Source organism: Candoia aspera, chromosome 10 (assembly GCF_035149785.1).
Source record: "Candoia aspera isolate rCanAsp1 chromosome 10, rCanAsp1.hap2, whole genome shotgun sequence".
NCBI classification, from domain to species: domain Eukaryota; kingdom Metazoa; phylum Chordata; class Lepidosauria; order Squamata; family Boidae; genus Candoia; species Candoia aspera.
The window spans coordinates 18,733,949-18,753,031 of record NC_086162.1 but is presented as its reverse complement, the minus strand read 5'-3'; the positions used below and the strand labels follow the sequence as shown (position 1 = coordinate 18,753,031).

General features: G+C 41.3%; 1 protein-coding gene across 5 annotated transcripts in view; it reads right to left on the bottom strand.

The window, feature by feature from the left end:
* LOC134503251 (uncharacterized) overlaps positions 1-19,083 on the bottom strand; it is a 92,139-nt gene that overhangs the window by 15,616 nt on the left and 57,440 nt on the right. Inside the window, exons 1-4 of one of the 5 annotated variants that reach the window (XR_010068519.1) lie at positions 16,612-16,726; positions 15,074-15,109; positions 13,529-13,555; positions 13,004-13,060 (exon numbers count right to left, since the gene is read on the bottom strand). Coding sequence is in view for 1 of the 5 variants with exons in the window: in XM_063311997.1 (XP_063168067.1) it covers positions 11,103-11,105 (3 nt within the window). In the remaining 4 variants the exon portion in view is untranslated. Of the gene's footprint in view, positions 1-4,038; positions 4,075-6,081; positions 6,115-10,938; positions 11,106-13,003; positions 13,061-13,528; positions 13,556-15,073; positions 15,110-16,611; positions 16,730-19,083 lie in introns of those variants that run through there. The other 4 variants (XR_010068521.1, XR_010068520.1, XR_010068522.1 and 1 more) reach the window with 4 other exon arrangements.

The window sequence follows — 19,083 nt, the reverse complement described above, 5'->3', positions numbered from 1 at the left end:
GGACTGGAATGGGCCACTTCACATCAAATGACCACCAGATCTACTACTGTGGTCAAGAGGACCACAGAAGAAATGGAGTAGCCTTCATAATTAATAGTAAAGTGGCTAAAGCAGTGCTTGGATACAATCCAAAAAACGAAAGAATGATCTCAATTCGAATTCAGGGCAAGCCATCTAACATCACAGTGATCCAAATATACGCCCCAACCACAGATGCTGAAGAAGCTGAAGTAGAGCAGTTCTATGAGGATCTGCAGCACCTACTGGACAACACGCCTAAAAGAGATGTTATTTTCATCACGGGAGACTGGAATGCTAAGGTGGGCAGTGAAATGACACCTCAAATTACAGGTAAGTATGGCCTGGGAGAACAAAACGAAGCAGGACATAGGCTGATAGAATTTTGCCAAGACAACTCACTCTGCATAACAAACACTCTCTTCCAACAACCTAAGAGACGGCTTTATACATGGACTTCACCAGATGGACAACACCGAAATCAGATTGATTACATCCTTTGCAGCCAAAGGTGGCGGACATCTATACAGTCAGTAAAAACAAGACCTGGAGCTGACTGTAGTTCTGATCACAAACTTCTTCTGGCACAATTTAGGATCAGACTCAAGAGATTAGGGAAGACCCACAGATCAGCTAGATATGAGCTCACTAATATTCCTAAGGAATATGCAGTGGAGGTGAAGAATCGATTTAAGGGACTAGACTTAGTAGATAGGGTCCTGGAAGAACTCTGGACAGAAGTTTGCAATATTGTTCAGGAGGCGGCAACAAAATACATCAGAAAGAAAGAGAAAACCAAGAAGGCAAAATGGCTGTCTGCTGAGACACTAGAAGTAGCCCAAGAAAGAAGGAAAGCAAAAGGCAACAGTGAAAGGGGGAGATATGCCCAATTAAATGCAAAATTCCAGAGGTTAGCCAGAAGAGATAAGGAATTATTTTTAAACAAGCAATGCGCGGAAGTGGAAGAAGACAATAGAATAGGAAGGACAAGAGACCTCTTCCAGAAAATTAGAAACATCGGAGGTAAATTCCAAGCCAAAATGGGTATGATCAAAAACAAAGATGGCAAGGACCTAAGAGAAGGAGAAGAGATCAAGAAAAGGTGGCAAGAATATGCAGAAGACCTGTATAGGAAGGATAACAATATCGGGGATAGCTTTGATGGTGTGGTCAGTGAGCTAGAGCCAGACATCCTGAAGAGTGAGGTTGAATGGGCCTTAAGAAGCATTGCTAATAACAAGGCAGCAGGAGATGAGGGCATCCCAGCTGAACTGTTCAAAATCTTGCAAGGTGATGCTGTCCAGGTAATGCATGCTATATGCCAGCAAATTTGGAAAACACAAGAATGGCCATCAGACTGGAAAAAATCAACTTATATCCCCATACCAAAAAAGGGGAACACTAAAGAACGTTCAAACTATCGAACAGTGGCACTCATTTCACACGCCAGTAAGGTAATGCTCAAGATCCTGCAAGGTAGACTTCAGCAATTCATGGAGCGAGAATTGCCAGCTGTACAAGCTGGGTTTAGAAAAGGCAGAGGAACTAGAGACCAAATTGCCAATATCCGCTGGATAATGGAAAAAGCCAGGGAGTTTCAGAAAAGCATCTATTTCTGTTTTATTGATTATTCTAAAGCCTTTGACTGTGTGGACCATAACAAATTGTGGCAAGTTCTTAGTGGTATGGGGATACCAAGTCATCTTGTCTGCCTCCTGAAGAATCTGTATAACGACCAAGTAGCGACAGTAAGAACAGACCACGGAACAACGGACTGGTTTAAGATAGGGAAAGGAGTATGGCAGGGCTGTATACTCTCACCCTACCTATTCAACTTGTACGCAGAACATATCATGTGACATGCTGGGCTTGAGGAATCCAAGGCTGGAGTTAAAATCACTGGAGGAAACATTAACAATCTCAGATATGCAGATGATACCACTCTGATGGCTGAAAGCGAAGAGGAACTGAGGAGCCTTATGATGAAGGTGAAAGAAGAAAGTGCAAAAGCTGGCTTGCTGCTAAACCTCAAAAAAACCAAGATTATGGCAACCAGCCTGATTGATAACTGGCAAATAGAGGGAGAAAATGTAGAACCAGTGAAAGACTTCGTATTTCTAGGTGCGAAGATTACTGCAGATGCTGACTGCAGTCAGGAAATCAGAAGACGCTTAATCCTTGGGAGAAGAGCAATGACAAATCTCGATAAAGTAGTTAAGAGCAGAGACACCACACTGACAACAAAGGCCCGCATAGTTAAAGCAATGGTGTTCCCCGTAGTAACATATGGCTGCGAGAGCTAGACCATAAGGAAGGCTGAGAGAAGGAAGTTCGATGCTTTTGAACTGTGGTGTTGGAGGAAAATCCTGAGAGTGCCTTGGACTGCAAGAAGATCAAACCAGTCCATCCTCCAGGAAATAAAGCCAGACTGCTCACTTGAGGGAATGATATTAAAGGCAAAACTGAACACTTTGGCCACATAATGAGAAGACAGGACACCCTGGAGAAGATGCTGATGCTAGGGAGAGTGGAGGGCAAAAGGAAGAGGGGCCGACCAAGGGCAAGGTGGACGGATGATATTCTAGAGGTGATGGACTTGTCCCTGGGGGAGCTGGGGGTGTTGACGACCGACAGGAAGCTCTGGCGTGGGCTGGTCCATGAAGTCATGAAGAGTCGGAAGTGACTAAACGAATAAACAATAACAAGCACAACAGGAGGGGAAAATGCAATTTGGAATTTTTAAAATAAAACTTCAACAACAATATCAATAACAACAAGAGAGATTGGTTACTTGGGAGTAAATCTAAACCTTTTGTGGTTAATTGACTGAGTTGATTAACCCAGTTTTATTGTTCACATGAGACATGCAGTTGGTGCTGCACTTTAAACACAATTGGGATGTTGTGAATTCAGCTTCGCCAGTGGGCATTTTTGCTGGAAAACAGCAAAAACCCTTACAAAGCACGGTCACGTGACCTCAGGATGCTGCAACCGGTGATAAATGCAAGCTGCTTGCCAAATGCCTGAAATGCGATCATGTGACCTGGGGGGGGCGGGGTGGTATGACATTTTGCAATGCTCGGAACTGCTTTACAGGCCATAAAGCACCCATTCCAAGGCCGTCATATCTTCAGACCCTTGTTAAACGAACAATCGCATATTGAGGACTACCTGTCTATCATTCCCCGCCATAACTCAGGGAAGCATGTCCTGCCAATGAGTTTCTTCAGTCTTTGATAGATCTATTTATCTACCTCTTTATTTATATATTTATTTATGAAGTTTATGCCCCGCCCCTCTCAGTATTGAAGTAGCTCTGGGAGGATTACAAATAAAAGTCATAAAAACCATTATAAAACAACAAAAAGCAGGAGAAATGAAGGTAAAGGATAGATGGATTTTTACCTGGTCTTTTTGAGAAAAAAGGAACCGGTTTAGCTTCTGGATTAATCAAAACTAAGGAAATAAACTTAAGGGTTTTTACTCAGCCTTTTGAGAATGTTTTAACCTCCTACAGAGGAATGAATAACACCTATTAGCTCCGGTCTCAGGGACTGGAAACCTCTTATGGATTTTGGGGTAAAAATGGGGAAAAAATGAACTTGTGATTCATGGTTCCGATTATTATATTGGATTGATTATAAAAAGAAGAGTATAAAAATAATAAAGGCGGGATAGAAAATAAAATTAAATAAATAAGTAAAATAATAAATAAATAAGTAAAATTATGATGTGACTTGAGAGAGAGAGATGAAAATATGTTTGAACTTATAACTGCTGTGAAGAATATTGGAAGCCACTGCTCTCTGTCTTTTTTCTTTCTTTTCTATTTTTCTCGAACTTTTTTCTTTTCTTGCACTTTTTGCTTCCTCTTTGATTTCTTTCTCTCTCTTTTTTTCTGTATATTAGTTTGTATTAAGTTTTAACTTCTTTTTTAAAAAAGTTTAAATATATATATATATATATATACACACACACAAACACACACGTTCCAAGCATACAATTAGTCTGCATACTTACTCCATGTACATAATCCCTGGCTTCTCTGCCTCCATTCTGCAAAGTAGAATAAACAGCTTTTAGTTTCTTTACCTGAAGAATGGGAAAAAGCACTAACACGATACTCATCTTTTGTGAATATCAGAGAATTTGAAAGGCATGAGAAATGACAGCACAGGTTGAGCAGGATCCTGCCTGGTTAATCTTTGGAGGGAAATCCCAGATGTAGGCACTGATAAACCATTTCTATATCACATACATTTTAATATCTATTTCTCCTAATTGTATATGAATGCAGTTCTCCTAATAAACATACTTTTTCCCCCATCAATTCCCCAAATATTTGTGTACATTCCAGTTGCTCATTTTTATACATTTCAAGGGAAACTCCACTGGCAAAGTGGAGAAAAAGGAAAATAGAAGGTAAATGGACTCCAGGTATCTGTTCAGAAATTGTGCATTGGGTTAATCTTCATCAAAAAGTGAGAGTGTTTTGGTCAGCACTCCTAGATTAAGTGTGTGATTTCCATACAGAGAGAAACCCATTATTTATTGGCATTTCCAATGAAAAGAGTTTAAATATCCAGAAAGGAGAAGGATCCAATCAGGTAAGTTGCTGTACAGCTAGATGAACAAACATCTAAGCCACAGCAAGGATCATTACTTCGGTCACTGTCAGACATCTTCCTGAGCACTTTTTGTTTATTTATTTAAAATACTTATCTGACCACCCATATAAACACCAGAAGTCTGGGCAGCTCAAGGAAAGGAAGAAACCGAAAAACCAATGCTATTGTTGGAATTATCAGGGGTCGACTCAGCATTGTCTCACAAGCACAGTAAGTGGGTTTCTCTAGTAAAGACATCTCTATTGTGCTTCTGGGATGTCACATGGGTCACCTGATCTCCATTACTCTCTTGGCACCCCTACAAGCAGGAGGTGCTGCAGAATGGAGCTCTCGTCTTTTTCATATCACTTGCACGCAGCCATGTCTATTTCCATAGAAATGTCTACAAAGAACCAGTGATGATTAAATACTTTCTGCTATGAATTTACCTGTATCCAGATCTACTGAATAAAAGTAAGCTATCTCTATTTTTATTGCTCTATTTTATTAACTACTATGTGAGGACTGAATTTATTTCTTAATGTAAGTAAGCTTAATGTGCAAGTTTTCTTTTGGTTCACACTTCTACTTTGCATGATGGTTAGCTGCTTGGAGTTCTTTTATTAACCTTAAAAAAAAACTCCATCAGCTATGACAGAGGTGCTACTTGAATCACTTCAGGACCCCTGGTCCTTCTCATCCTTCTTCTTTCTCCCTCTTCTTAGAGCAGTTGACAATTCCTCTATCCTTCCCAAGCATGTCAACAAACCAAGAAGGATTAATGGGGATGCCATCTTGTGGCTCACCTTCTCTGGCCATTGTGATAGACAATCATGCCATCAAAGAGGACTTCAGGGCAAAAGTACAGGGCTTCCCTTAATAGGATAAATAAGAGCATTTCAAAACCTGAAGTAGGCTTTAGTCTCATCAAGTATGAGTGATCCTAATATGATCATCTATTAATTACTGCAAAATTCTAGGAAAGGAACAGATTACCACTAGCCTATCTCCATGCTGCAAACTCTTAGAAACAGTGGCGCTCGGTAGAGTTGGTTATGCACGCGGGAACCTCACTCCTGGAATATTTAATGACAGATCAATGAAGGTAGAGCTCCAAAGACCTGATTTCTTCAACATGGGTGTCAATATCGATAACACTCAGTAGACCACAGTTACAGGAAGAGCAGATCAGGTGATCCTTTCCAGGAGGTACTATTTCTACGTGATATGCATGTGATTTCAAGGCTCCCACAGTGTCCAAATATCCCCCTGTTCTTGTGCCACATTCCATACACTAGTCTCTCTGCCGTGAAACGCATTGCTCACAAATCTCTCCAAAAGTGTCAACTAGTTCAGCCAATGGACCAAGGCCCAGGTTTATGTGGATGGTAGATTGCAATCTCCATCACGTTCATACGATCCCTTTTGCCCTTCAGTCAGCCAAGTCCCTCCTTACCGCAGGTGCAGCACTGGTGCCTCCCAAGGTCAGCAGGCCGAGGGCCAGGAAAAAAGCCACCACCTTGACTTGCATCTTTGTGTTCCTTCTGTCTCCCTTTCCCTCTGAAGCAGGGTTGGGGATACGGCCACCTGAAGCCTCTACTTATACTGGAAGTTATTGTGGGCAGAGCCCACTTTGGTAAACAGTCAATTCCTGGTAATGTCAAGCAATCTGCTTTGGTGAGCCCAACCCAGTGATTGATACACAGAAGGACCAAGCCCTTTCTCCCTTTCTTTTCCATCGAAAGACCAAGATACACAAATACTTTTTACCTTATCGCTGACCACACACCCCTTTCCCCTTCGTTTATGACCCTGGATTTCTTCCCTAATCACATTTGCACCCTCAGATTATTATGTGTTTCCTGGAGAAACATTAAATTTAAGAGAAATATTAACACATTAAACATCCCATTCCTGTTCCTGAAACATCAACATTAAACATCCTATTCCTGTCCCTGTCCCTGTCCCTGTCCCTGTTCCTGTTCCTGTTCCTGTTCCTGTTCCTGTCCCTGTCCCTGTCCCTGTCCCTGTCCCTGTCCCTGTCCCTGTCCCTGTCCCTGCACCTGTTCCTGTTCCTGTTCCTGTACCTGTACCTGTCCCTGTCCCTGTCCCTGTCCCTGTCCCTGTTCCTGTCCCTGTCCCTGTCCCTGTCCCTGTACCTGTACCTGTACCTGTCCCTGTACCTGTACCTGTTCCTGTTCCTGTTCCTGTTCCTGTTCCTGTTCCTGTTCCTGTTCCTGTACCTGTTCCTGTTCCTGTTCCTGTTCCTGTTCCTGTTCCTGTTCCTGTTCCTTTACCAGTACCTGTTCCTGTTCCTGTCCCTGTCCCTGTCCCTGTTCCTGTTCCTGTACCTGTTCCTGTTCCTGTTCCTGTACCTGTTCCTGTTCCTGTTCCTGTACCTGTACCTGTACCTGTACCTGTACCTGTACCTGTCCCTGTCCCTGTCCCTGTCCCTGTCCCTGTCCCTGTCCCTGAAACAGTAAGGCAGCATCCATTTGTTCTGAGTTTCCTTCGTTTATTCTTTTCCCTATCTAAAGATTTTTATCCTCTTTCTACCTATATTGACACCAGGTGGGGGGATGCTTTTATTTTTGAGATATTTGTATTATGTATATGCATTTTGCTACACTTCTCCCAATGTTTATATTTTAGATAAATCAACTTTCCTACAATCAGAAATTAGAAACAAACCAAACATCAAAGTACAATTTTAGAGACTGATGTAAAACTGCCAAAGAGATCCATATGAGAATATTAATCATTTGAACCCCAACTCAATGGCTTATCGTTCCTCCATCTCCGGAGCATTTTGAAAAGAAACTGGAGAGCAAATGACAGCTTATCATATCCCATTCTAGAACACATTTATCTTGTCCTCTGCCTGAATTCTCTACAGTGACTTGTTTTTTTTCTTATCATGAATTGTAATCCTTGCAGATAATGGGCACGTCTGGAATGAAAATCCTATTATGACAATTCCATGGAACAACTATTAGTTCAATTTAAATTTCAGAGAATTAGAACTTTGTGGCCACCTGTTCAATGCCATAAATTATATGCTTTAGCATGGGGATGCATGGGTTTCTTTCTCCCCTAGGGCCTCACATATCCTTTGAGTGAAATGCCAAGCCGTGCTCCAGAAAGCAGATAAGGGTCAAGACCGAAATATGGAGAGGGTCTGATTTTGGATGGAATAATCTGATTTTGAAACCCTAGAGTCTACTGGCCCTCTTCTTTCCCAAAGATTCCTTTGCAGCGGTGACCAATATGAGTAGCTTCAGGCTGGCATGTTGCATTGTGGGAGTTCTCCACGTTTGGTTTTGGAGTTGGAGATGTTCGTTCATATATTTGGTAACACAGGTGTTATAGAGGTGTACTTAGTTGATTGCTGTGGGTGAAATATCCTTCTGCCTTGTCTGCTTTGCATATTTATTTATTTATTCTTTATTAAGTTATCAAATTTTTATCAAATTAAAAAATAAAAATAAACATCAGCTTCCCCTTTCTGTATCTTGGCTTCCTAATATGCAACAGGCAGCTTTGTCTAGTGGTTAAGGAGCTGGGCTAGAAACCAGGAGTCTGGGAGTTCTAGTCCCGCCTTAGGCAGGAAAGCCGGCTGGGTGACCTTGGGCCAGTTCCTCTCTCCCAGCCCAGCCCACCTCACAGGGACATTGTTGTTGTGGGGAAAATAGGAGGGGGAAGGTGTCATGTTCCCCGTTACGATGAGTGCTTTACATCGTAACGTTTCACATGCCTTTCCCTGATGCGGGGTTGGGGGGTGCAGTTACGCATTGTTGCGCTGGGCTGGTTATCTGCTTTCTGGGTTTGGAATGTGTTTGGGCTACGCTTGGGTTTCAAGGTTTTCCTCCCAGGAGATTGGCACTGTCCGTTGCTAGCACCTGGGGATAAGGGAGTTGGAAGCGGTTGGCTGAAGGGAGGGGTTTCGTTCGCACGGAGGGTTTTTAGTTTGTAGTTCGCACGCTTTTGTTCATTCTCAGCTTTCTCTGTATTTGCATACTAATCCTTCAATAAATCAGATTTCATAAAGTTATACTTGTAAGCCTGGTTCAATTAGGTTAGGCAATCATTACAGAAGGAGTATTACGTATGTTCGCCACCATGAGTTATTTATAAAAATAATAATGTTGGGATAAAAAAGAAATAAAATAAAATAAAATGTAGATTTCAGGAAGGGTTCTTTAAGTCCTCTCATGGCCCAGGATTTCTCCTTCTCTTAACCATTGGTGTTCAATGTCGTTCTCTCAATGTGTGCCCCTGCTGTGTGTGTGTGTGCAACAAATCCTCTCGTGGAATGGGAAAGTTTTAGCAAGGAGGGATATTTTGATGCTGATACTGTCGGGTTGGTTAGGGATCAGGTGTGATGGAATCGTTCTTCTGAACCAAGATTTGAACTTTTTTAAGTTAGCACAGGGATAACTGAACATATAAAGCTTGGATTAGTGCCTTGATTGTCATTGTTAAAAAAAAAAAAGGAGGGAGGGGAAGAAATCTTCATTTCCCTTTGCAAATACAGTCAGTGTGGGAAGATTTTTTTTTAAGCATTGTAAAACTAATTCTACAGTATATTGGCAAGTTTTAATTTGTTGTTTAAAAACGAAGCCACTGTTACGTATCTATTGTATTATGTGGAGTTGAGGGGAGCTGTTTTTTACGGATTTTTCTTTGCATCCTTTTTTCTTTCCAGTTTTTTAGCACATATTATTTTGCATTTTATATTTAATTTGTGTTTTCAGTTGTTTCTACATTACAGTAATCAAAACAAATTAGCAAGAGATTTAATGGACTCGGCATCCCTGGACTCCTTTCCTGGCCCCACCAGATATCATGTCTCTGGAAGCATATTAGGTGCAGGGAGGGATAAAAAATATGTAGGCTGTTGTTTGGATTATACAGGTAGTCCTCGACCAGCGACCCTTCGAAGTTACAACAGCCCTGAACGAGGAGACTGACAGCTCGTCCTCGCAGTGTGCCGCCATCATGTGATTGTCTTTTGTGACCTTCACTGCTGGCTTCAGACAAGCAAAGTCAATGGGGATGCCGGCAGAAGGTGGCAAATAACGATCATTGGATGTCATTCCTAACGACCGTGCAGGATTTGCATCATAAGCACAACTGCAACTGCCCGGACTGCTGTTGTAAGTCGACATGGTCCTGTGATGTCATGGTTTACGACCACAGTGCTTAGCAATGGAGGTCCCGTGCCCAATTACGGTTGCTAAGCGAGGACTACCTGTATTAAATGTTCTTTGACAGTTCTCTGCTGGCTACTCTTTTCTCAAACAACCCATAATTAGGGGTGGAATGTCTTTGGATCCTGTAGCTCTAATATTTCACACCTTTTTTGCAACCTCAACCCACAGGGTAACTGGGAGCAGTGGGAACCCAAACAACCAAAATAATAATTTCTTGGTTTTAGGTTTAATAGGGTTAAGATTGTTGTAGTATTACTGATTATAAAAGTAGACAATTTATATGTTTTTAATAATTTGATTTTTATTACAGTGGACAGAAATGTATAGAATAGTGTTAGGAAGGAAATAATTGAATAATTGTTGTGTTTAGGGGAGGAAAGCTGGTTCAGAGATTTATGCTTTTATATGTTGTTTAATATAAGGGGAAGGAGCAATTATTTAGTGATTTCTATATGAGCTGATGGATTGATTTATAAAAATAATGTGATCTTGCTTGATACAGTGTAAGGGATTGATTATGGAAATTGCTATATATTCCTGTTGAAAGACGGAAGTCACTTCTTTATGTAATCTTTAAAATTCTTTTTCTTGTGTATCTCACTTTTTTAGTTTTTTTTCTGTAGTTTTTTGCTTTTGGTATTTTTTAACTTTGCTTTACAATTAATACAATTCTTATTTTTTTAAAAAGGGAACCCCAACTAGCAGAGGGCCAGAATATCACCAGAGACTCCATTTTCACAGAATCGCTTTAGGACCTGCTCTCAGATGTCAGAAAAGATAGTCAAACCTCAGGGAAGCACTTGGAATGACAAACCAGATTGTTGTGGAGGAGTTAGTTTAATCCCAAAAAAACAGAGTCTATTTCAGATTAAACCTAATCCTCTCAGGGTTAATTGATTGAGTCCATTAAGATTGTTTTCTCCCCCCTCTAACCCAACCGAGGCCTAGGAGTTCCCCAAATCTTTGATGGATGGCTTTGTGCCCAATTCTTTTGGGAAGAAAGCTATGGGTTTAGCTTTTGGATTGATCCAAAGGACCCTTTTAATCCACTGGGTTGTAGATGGATTAAGGAGGTAACAAAGTTCACTCTGAGACACAACTGTTCTGCAAGGTCATGTTCCTTTATTTGCAAGAAGAAGCTTTTGTACAATCAGTAGCAGAGAAAGGTTCAACAGCAAGTAAAAAGAACCACTTGAGTCGGCAATGGTATCCTTGGTGAAAAGTCTGAGCAGAGGGCAGCTGGAACTCTGCTAGTAGGTTTTTATTACTGTAAAGAAGAAAATAAACATCCTTAACAATTTAAATATCATGAGACTCTCAATAAGCAATCCTCACCATCACTATCAAGAAGAAGATCTCTGCAGAAGGATTTGTTGTTTATTCTTTTAGTCGCTTCTGACTCTTCGTGACTTCATGGACCAGCCCACGCCAGAGCTTCCTGTCGGTCGTCAACACCCCCAGCTCCCCCAGGGACAAGTCTGTCACCTCTAGAATATCATCCATCCACCTTGCCCTTGGTCGGCCCCTCTTCCTTTTGCCCTCCACTCTCCCTAGCATCAGCATCTTCTCCAGGGTGTCCTGTCTTCTCATTATGGCAGAAGGATTACTGGATTCATTTCTCCTTTATGGAGAAGGAAGCACTTGGCAACATCTGGAGTATCTCATAGATAAGAATAAGAATATGGTGATTGTGCCAGTGGAAGGGCTTGAAGCTGTTGATGCTGGGGACACATGACCAAAGCTCTTGAGTCCATACCTAATTGGGAACTTCCCATTAGAAGCAGAATTCTAAATGAGGTAGACCCCAGATCTGCTTCAACAAGGAAGTTGTTATGTTCTTCTATGGTGTTCCCTGCTCCCCAGCCCTGGTTTCATAACAAAATGAACTTCTTCCTTTTAGGCAACATCAGCTGCCTAAGGTATGATTGATTTTCTTTTTTCTTTTAATCTGTTCAATCATGTCTGATTCTCGAGACTGCCTGGACAATACCCTGCACATTCCTTGGAAAGATTTTGGAAAGTGGTTTGCCATTGCCTTCTTCCTAGGGCTGAGAGAGAGCGACTGGCCCAAGGTCCCCCAGCTGTCTTTATGCCTAAGCCGGGACTAGAACTCATGGTCTCCCAGTTTCTAGCCTGCTGCCTTAACCACTTCACCAAACTGGCTCTGTCAGAACTACATAAGGTTAAAAAACCATTGATGATACACCAGCGCTGAAGTGAGAGACCTAAGAGTCTTCCTCATGGTTCCATCCTGCAGTCATGTGATCACTTTTTCCAACCTTCATAGCCAGATTCCGACAAGCAAAGGCAATGGGGAAGCTGGCAGGTGGCAGCAAATGGTGATCGCATGATGTTGCGCCTAACCATCAAGTGGAGTTCGCTTAATGAGGGAACTGGTGCAAATGCCATCATAATTTGGCAGTGACATAATGTCATGCTTTATGACCATGTTGCTTAGCAACAGAGTTGCCAGCTCCAGTTACCATCTGTAAGCAAGGACTATGGATTATTCTGTGGAAGTATGTTCTGGGAACATAGTGATTATTATATATTATATATATATTATATGGGAACATAGTTCTTGGTTTTCTTAATCAGGATTTAACATGCTCTGTAAACCAAGCCAGTTTTCTATCTGAGAACAGTCTGGTGTAGGAAAGGAGGGGAAAGTGTGGTTAGTGAGTATTTGGAGAATAAAAGATGTTCTAGGAGTAGTCAAAGAAATTTCCAAACAATTATGCACATGTTAGTATAGAGGGGACGATTTTGTGAATAGGGAACGCTTTTCTTTCAAACACAACACTGCCTCTAAACCATTCACAGTCAACTGACCACAAGGAGGAGCGGGATCGAGATAGAGACTCGGGTCCCTCTGGTTCTTTCCCTGTTTATTTCATTCCCCTGCCTAGTCTCTATTTATGTGATACCTAATCAAAGAGTTTCTTCCTTCCTGCCCTTGGCCCCGAGGCAGGCACACAAAGGCACACCTTCCTCTTCAATCTCCTTGCTCAGATCAAGCTATAGAAACCAGGCTTTTGCTTTTCTTCCCCCTTCCTATCAATAAGCCTTCTTCCTATTAAAATTACACAACCTCTGTTTTTACTCTTTGACAGGTTGGATCCTACTTTCTCTCTAGGAAGGCAAAACGCATTCTCCAACACTTACGCCATTGTTATTGAAGCTGCCACCTCCAAACTGGTTGTTATCGAATGCTCCGCTATTCTGAAATAGAGCAGAAGAGGACATGTTAGTGATTTGTGGTTCCCAGGGGTCAGTTGTCTTTGAGAAACCACTCTGGACCGGCTTAGAGGAATACCCACTTCATTTACACATGCATTTCGGGAGAGAGGATCACAGAGGAATAGGGCCATCGCTTGGTACCTTTCTGAACTGCCAAAACATAGGCACCCAGAAGAACGCATCGTAGATGCTGAGTCTGCCCTCCCCGCCCAATTAAGAGGGGACGATGAAGATGCCATTTTATCGGATACACTAAAGTGAGCATCTTGCAACTTTGAACTCCATGTTGTCCCCTCTTGCTACTTTCTCTCCACGGAAAGTTTCACTCAGGAGGAACAGACATGTCATCTCCCATATTCTCGAAACGTTGAACGTTTTTGGAATCCTAGCAATGAAATTTGCGTTCTTCTCAAAACTGGTCAGAGCATCTGTACATTTGCACATACATACCCCTCCAAAAGCTCCAGAATTAACGTTCTGAAATATAAAATGGAGAGAACACAAAGTGAAATCAAGAGTCACCCTAGAGGTTCAATCTTATGTTGGCAAAAAGTCCCAATGTCTGTCGAATCTTTCAAAGCTACAATGGCTTAATTCCTTGAATAAAGTTAGGGGAACACAACAGGAGGGGAAAATGCAATTTGGAATTTTTAAAATAAAACCTGAACTATAATAACAAGAGAGATTGTTTACTTGGGAGTAAATCTAAACCTTTTGTGGTTAATTGACTGAGTTGATTAACCCACTTTTACTGTTCACATGAGACATACAGGTAGTGCTGGACTTACAACCACAATTGGGATGTTGTGAATTCAGCTTCCCCAGTGGGCATTTTTGCTGGAAAACAGCAAAAACCCTTACAAAACACGGTCACGTGACCTCAGGATGCTGCAACCGGTGATAAATGCAAGCTGGTTGCCAAGTGCCTGAAATGCGATCATGTGACCGTGGGGGGGCGGGGTGGTATGACATTTCGCAATGCTCGGAACTGCTTTACAGGCCATAAAGCACCCATTCCAAGGCCGTCATATCTTCAGACCATTGTTAAACAAACAGTCGCATATTGAGGACTACCTGTCTATCATTCCCCGCCATAAGTCAGGGAAGCATGTCCTGCGAACGGGTTTCTTCAGTCTTTGATAGATCTATTTATATACCTCTTTATTTATATATTTATTTATGAAGTTTATGCCCCGCCCCTCTCAGTATTGAAGTATTTCTGGGAGGATTACAAATAAAAGTCATAAAAACCATTATAAAACAACAAAAAGTAGGAGAAAATGAAGGTAAAAGATAGATGGATTTTTACCTGGTCTTTTTGAGAAAAAAGGAACCGGTTTAGCTTCTAGATCAATCAAAACTAAAGAAATAAATTTAAAGTTTTTTACTCAGCTTTTTGAAAATGTTTTTACCTCCTACAGAGGAATGAATAACACCTATTAGCTCCGGTCTCAGGGACTGGAAACCTCTTAAGGATTTTTGGGTAAAAATGGGGAAAAAATGAACTTGTGATTCATGGTTCCGATTATTATATAGGATTGATTATAAAAAGAAGACTATAAAAATAATAAAGGCGGGATAGAAAATAAAATTAAATAAATAAATAAAATAATAAATAAATAAGTAAAATTATGATGTGACTTGAGAGAGAGAGATGAAAATATGTTTGAACTTATAACTGCTGTGAAGAATATTGGAAGCCACTGCTCTCTGTCTTTTCTCTTTCTGTTCTATTTTTCTCGAACTTTTTTCTTTTCTTGCACTTTTTGCTTCCTCTTTGATTTCTTTCTCTTTCTCTTTTCTTTCTTTATATTAGTTTGTATTAAGTTTTAACTTCTTTTTTAAAAAGTTGTGAAGAAGAACTGCTGTGAAGAATATTGGAAGCCACTGCTCTCTTTTTTTTTTCTTTTCTATTTTTCTTTAGCTTTTTTATTTTTAAAAAAGTTTAAATACATAAATGAATAAACAAAGCATGCAATTAGTCTGCGTACTTACTCCACGTACATAGTCCCTGGCTTCTCTGCCTCCATTCTGCAAAGTAGATAAGAGCTTTTATTTCCTTTACCTGAAGAATGGGAAAAAGCACTAACACGATACTCATCTTTTGTGAATATCAGAGAATTTGAAAGGCATGAGAAATGACACCATAGGCTGAGCAGGATCCTGCCTGGTTAATCTTTGGAGGGAAATCCCAGAAGAAGGCACTGATAAATCATTTCTATATCACATACATTTTAATATCTATTTCTCCTAATTGTATATGAATGCAGTTCTCCTAATAAACATACTTTTTTTCCAATCAATTCCCCAAATGTTTGTGTACATTTCAGTTGCTCATTTTTATATATTTCAGGGGAAAGTCCACTGGCAAAGTGGAGAAAGAGAATCATAGAAGGTAAATGGACTCCAGGCATCTGTTCAGAAATTGTGCATTGGGTTAATTTTCATCATTATTTTTTGGCATTTCCAATAAAAAGGGTTTACATATCAAGAAAGAAGAAAGCCAATCAGGAAAGGTGCTGCACACCTAGATGAACAAACACCTAAGCCAGAGCAAGGATCATTACTTGGGTCACTGTCAGACATCTTCCTGAGCACGTTTTATTTATTTATTTAAAATATTTATCTGACCACCCATATGAAAACCAGAACTCTGGGCAGCTGACACTCATAATATAAAAGCAATATCAAAAGAACAATGAAAACAGGAGCAGAAAAACCAATGCTATGACAGATGTGCTACTCAAATCACTCCAGCACCCCTGGTCCTTCTCATCCTTCTTCTTCCTCCCTCTTCTTAGAGCAGTTGACAATTCCTCTCTCCATCCCAAGCACGTCAACACTCCGAGAAGGATTAAGGGGGATGGCATCTTGTGGCTCACTTTCTCTGGCCATTGAGGTAGACAGTCATGCCATCATAGGGGATGTCAGGGAAATTATCTTGGGCTTAGCTTAGTAGGATAAATAAGAGCACTTCAAAACCTGAACTAGGCTTTAGTCCCACCAAGTATGAGTGATCCTAATATGATCATCTATTAGTTACTGCAAACTTCTAGGAAAGGAACAGATTACCACCAGTCTATTTCCATGCTGCAAACTCTTAGAAACAGTGGAGCTCAGTAGAGTTGGTTGTAAATGTCAGAATGTTAGTCCTGAAATATTTAATGATAGATCAGTGAAGGTAGAGTTCCAAAGACCTGTTTTCTTCAACATGGGTGTCAATATCGATAACACTCAGTAGACCACAGTTACAGAAAGAGCAGATCAGGTGATCCTTTCTAGGCTGTACTATTTCTATGTGATACCCATGTGATTTCAAGGCTTCCAATGTGTCCAAATATCCCCCCTGCTCTTGTGCCACGTTCCATACACTAATCTCTCTCTTGTGAAACACATTGCTCACAAATCTCTCCAAAAGTGTCAACTAGTTCAGCCTATTGATCAAGACCCATGTTTATATGGATGGTAGATCACCATCCCAATCACGTTCATACGATCCCTTCTGCCCTTCAGTCAGCCAAGTCCCTCCTTACTGCAGGTGCAGCATTGGTGCCTCCCAAGCTGAACAGGCAGAGGGCCAGGAAAATAGCCACCACCTTGACTTGCATCTTTGTGTTCCTTCTGTCTCTCTTTCCGTCTGAAGAAGGGTTGGGGATACGGCCACCTGAAGCCTCTACTTGTACTGGAAGTTATTGTGGGCAGAGCCCACTTTGGTAAACAGTCAATTCCTGGTAATCTCAAGCAATCTGATTTTGTGAGCCCAACCCAGTGATTGATACAAAAAAGGACCAAGCCCTTTCTCCCTTTCTTTTCCATCCAACAACCAAGATCTACAAATATTTTTTACCTTATCGCTGACCACACACCCGTTTCCCCTTCATTTATCACCCTGGATTTCTTCTCTAATCACATTTGTACCCTCAGATTATTATGTGTTTCCTGGAGAAACATTGATTTTAAAAGTAATATTAACACATTAAAGATCCCGTTCCTCTTCCTGAAATATCATTATTAAACATCCCGTTCCTGTACCTGAAACAGCAAGGCTGCATCCATTGATTTGAGTTTCGTTCAGTTTCTTCTTTTCCCTATCTTAAGTTTTTTATCCTCCTTCTCCCTATATGGGCAGTGGATTGGGAGTGGAGGGAGGTAGTGGGTTGTTGTTGTTTTTGAGTGAGTAGATATTTGTATTATGTACATGCCAAGCCATACCCCAGAAAGCGGATAAGGGTCAAGACCGAGATATAGACAGGGTCGGATTTCAAATGGAATAACCTGATCTTTGAAACTCTAGAATCTACTGGCCCTCTTCTTTACCAAAGATTCCGGTGCCAATCTGAATGTTGCATTGTGGGAGTTATCCACGTTTGGTTTTGGAGTTGGAGATGTTTCATTAATATATTCGGTAACAGCGTCAGGTCAGGAGTTTTATAGAGCTGTACTTGTGGATTGCTGTGGGTTAAATATCCTTCTGCCTTGTCTGCTTTGCATATGCTTCTATGAGATGGTTCTTTATTTACTTGTGGTTCCCTTTATTTGCTTAAGCTGGGAGGGAAGTTGGTTAGCACACATTGGCAAGGACCCAGCAAGGAATCAAGGGAACCACTTGGAGATAAAGGCCGATGGGAGGCAGGGAAATAACCTTTCAGGAGAATGTCTTGGGCAATGTTGGTCTGAATGTCAACAAAATGAATTGGGAACCTGGAAGGAGACGAAGACCTTGCTGGAGTGCAAGAACAAAGTAGCGCTTTCACAATTTATTTATTCCTTTTCTTTATTCCCTCCAGAATAATCATCCCATTTTTCTTGGGTCTGGTACTTTGTTATATGGAGTATTGTTTTACTGTAGTTTGTTTTTTAATTCTGTGTATGCCACCCTGATTCATGGTTGAACTGGGCGGCCATAAAAATGTATACTACAAAGATACTACAGCGCAGAGTCTCCCAACCTGGGTTCCATGGGACCCTAGGTTTCCGCAACAGGTCACTAGGGCTTCCCTGGGAGACCACAATTTATTTTAAAAATTATATGAAATTCGCGCAAGTTCACATTACACAATGCAGGTGAATTGCTTTGCTTTGCTTGTCTCCTGCCTTTTCTAATTTGTATCTTGATGAAGGAAGGAAGGAATTTAATTGTAATTGAGAGGATGTGGGGGGAACTGTCTTTGCTATTTTCCAGGAAGTTTTCCTCCATTTGTCTACATTTCCCCTCCTTTTCTTCATACGTTTCTATCAGCCCCACAAGGCAGATCAGATCAGGAAACCGACTCCAGCCGAAGACGAGAATCGCACTTTCACAGAATCTGGCAGGTCTGCCTGGGCTTCCCCTTCCCTCCCTCTTGTGCCCCAGGGAGTGGGGGAGAATGTGGGGGGTGGAGGGGTGGAGAGGCAGACTGAGTCATTCTCTAAGGACTTCCCACCGCCCTTGGCTTCTCACACGCTTCCTCGGCACTTGTGGTTGTCTTCAGGGCTTCTGGATGGCTTCTCCAAGGTCAGGTCCATAGTTCCCTAAACCTTCAATTTTTGTTTTCTAGATAATTGCATTCCTTCAGGAGTAGACAGGTTTGGGTCAAAAAATAGTGTTCAATTCAATCTAATTGAATTAGAGAGCATGCAACACCAACTGACATGTGACTCTGTCAGCATTTGTCTGCCACCAGTTTTTCAATGGTGCCTTGAATCATTTGATGGCCATACAAATCGAGTAAATAAATGAATCAAACAAATTAAAAAATAAAAATAAACATCAGCTTCCCCTTTCTGTATCTTGGCTTCCTAATATGCAACAGGCAGCGTGGTCTAGTGGTTAAGGAGCTGGGCTAGACACCAGGAGTCTGGGAGTTCTAGTCCCACCTTAGGCAGGAAAGCCAGCTGGGTGACCTTGGGCCAGTCCCTCTCTCTCAGCCCAGCCCACTTCACAGGGATGTTGTTGTTGTGGGGAAAATAGGAGGGGGAAGCAGTATTAGGTATGTTCGCCACCTTGAGTTATTTATAAAAACAAT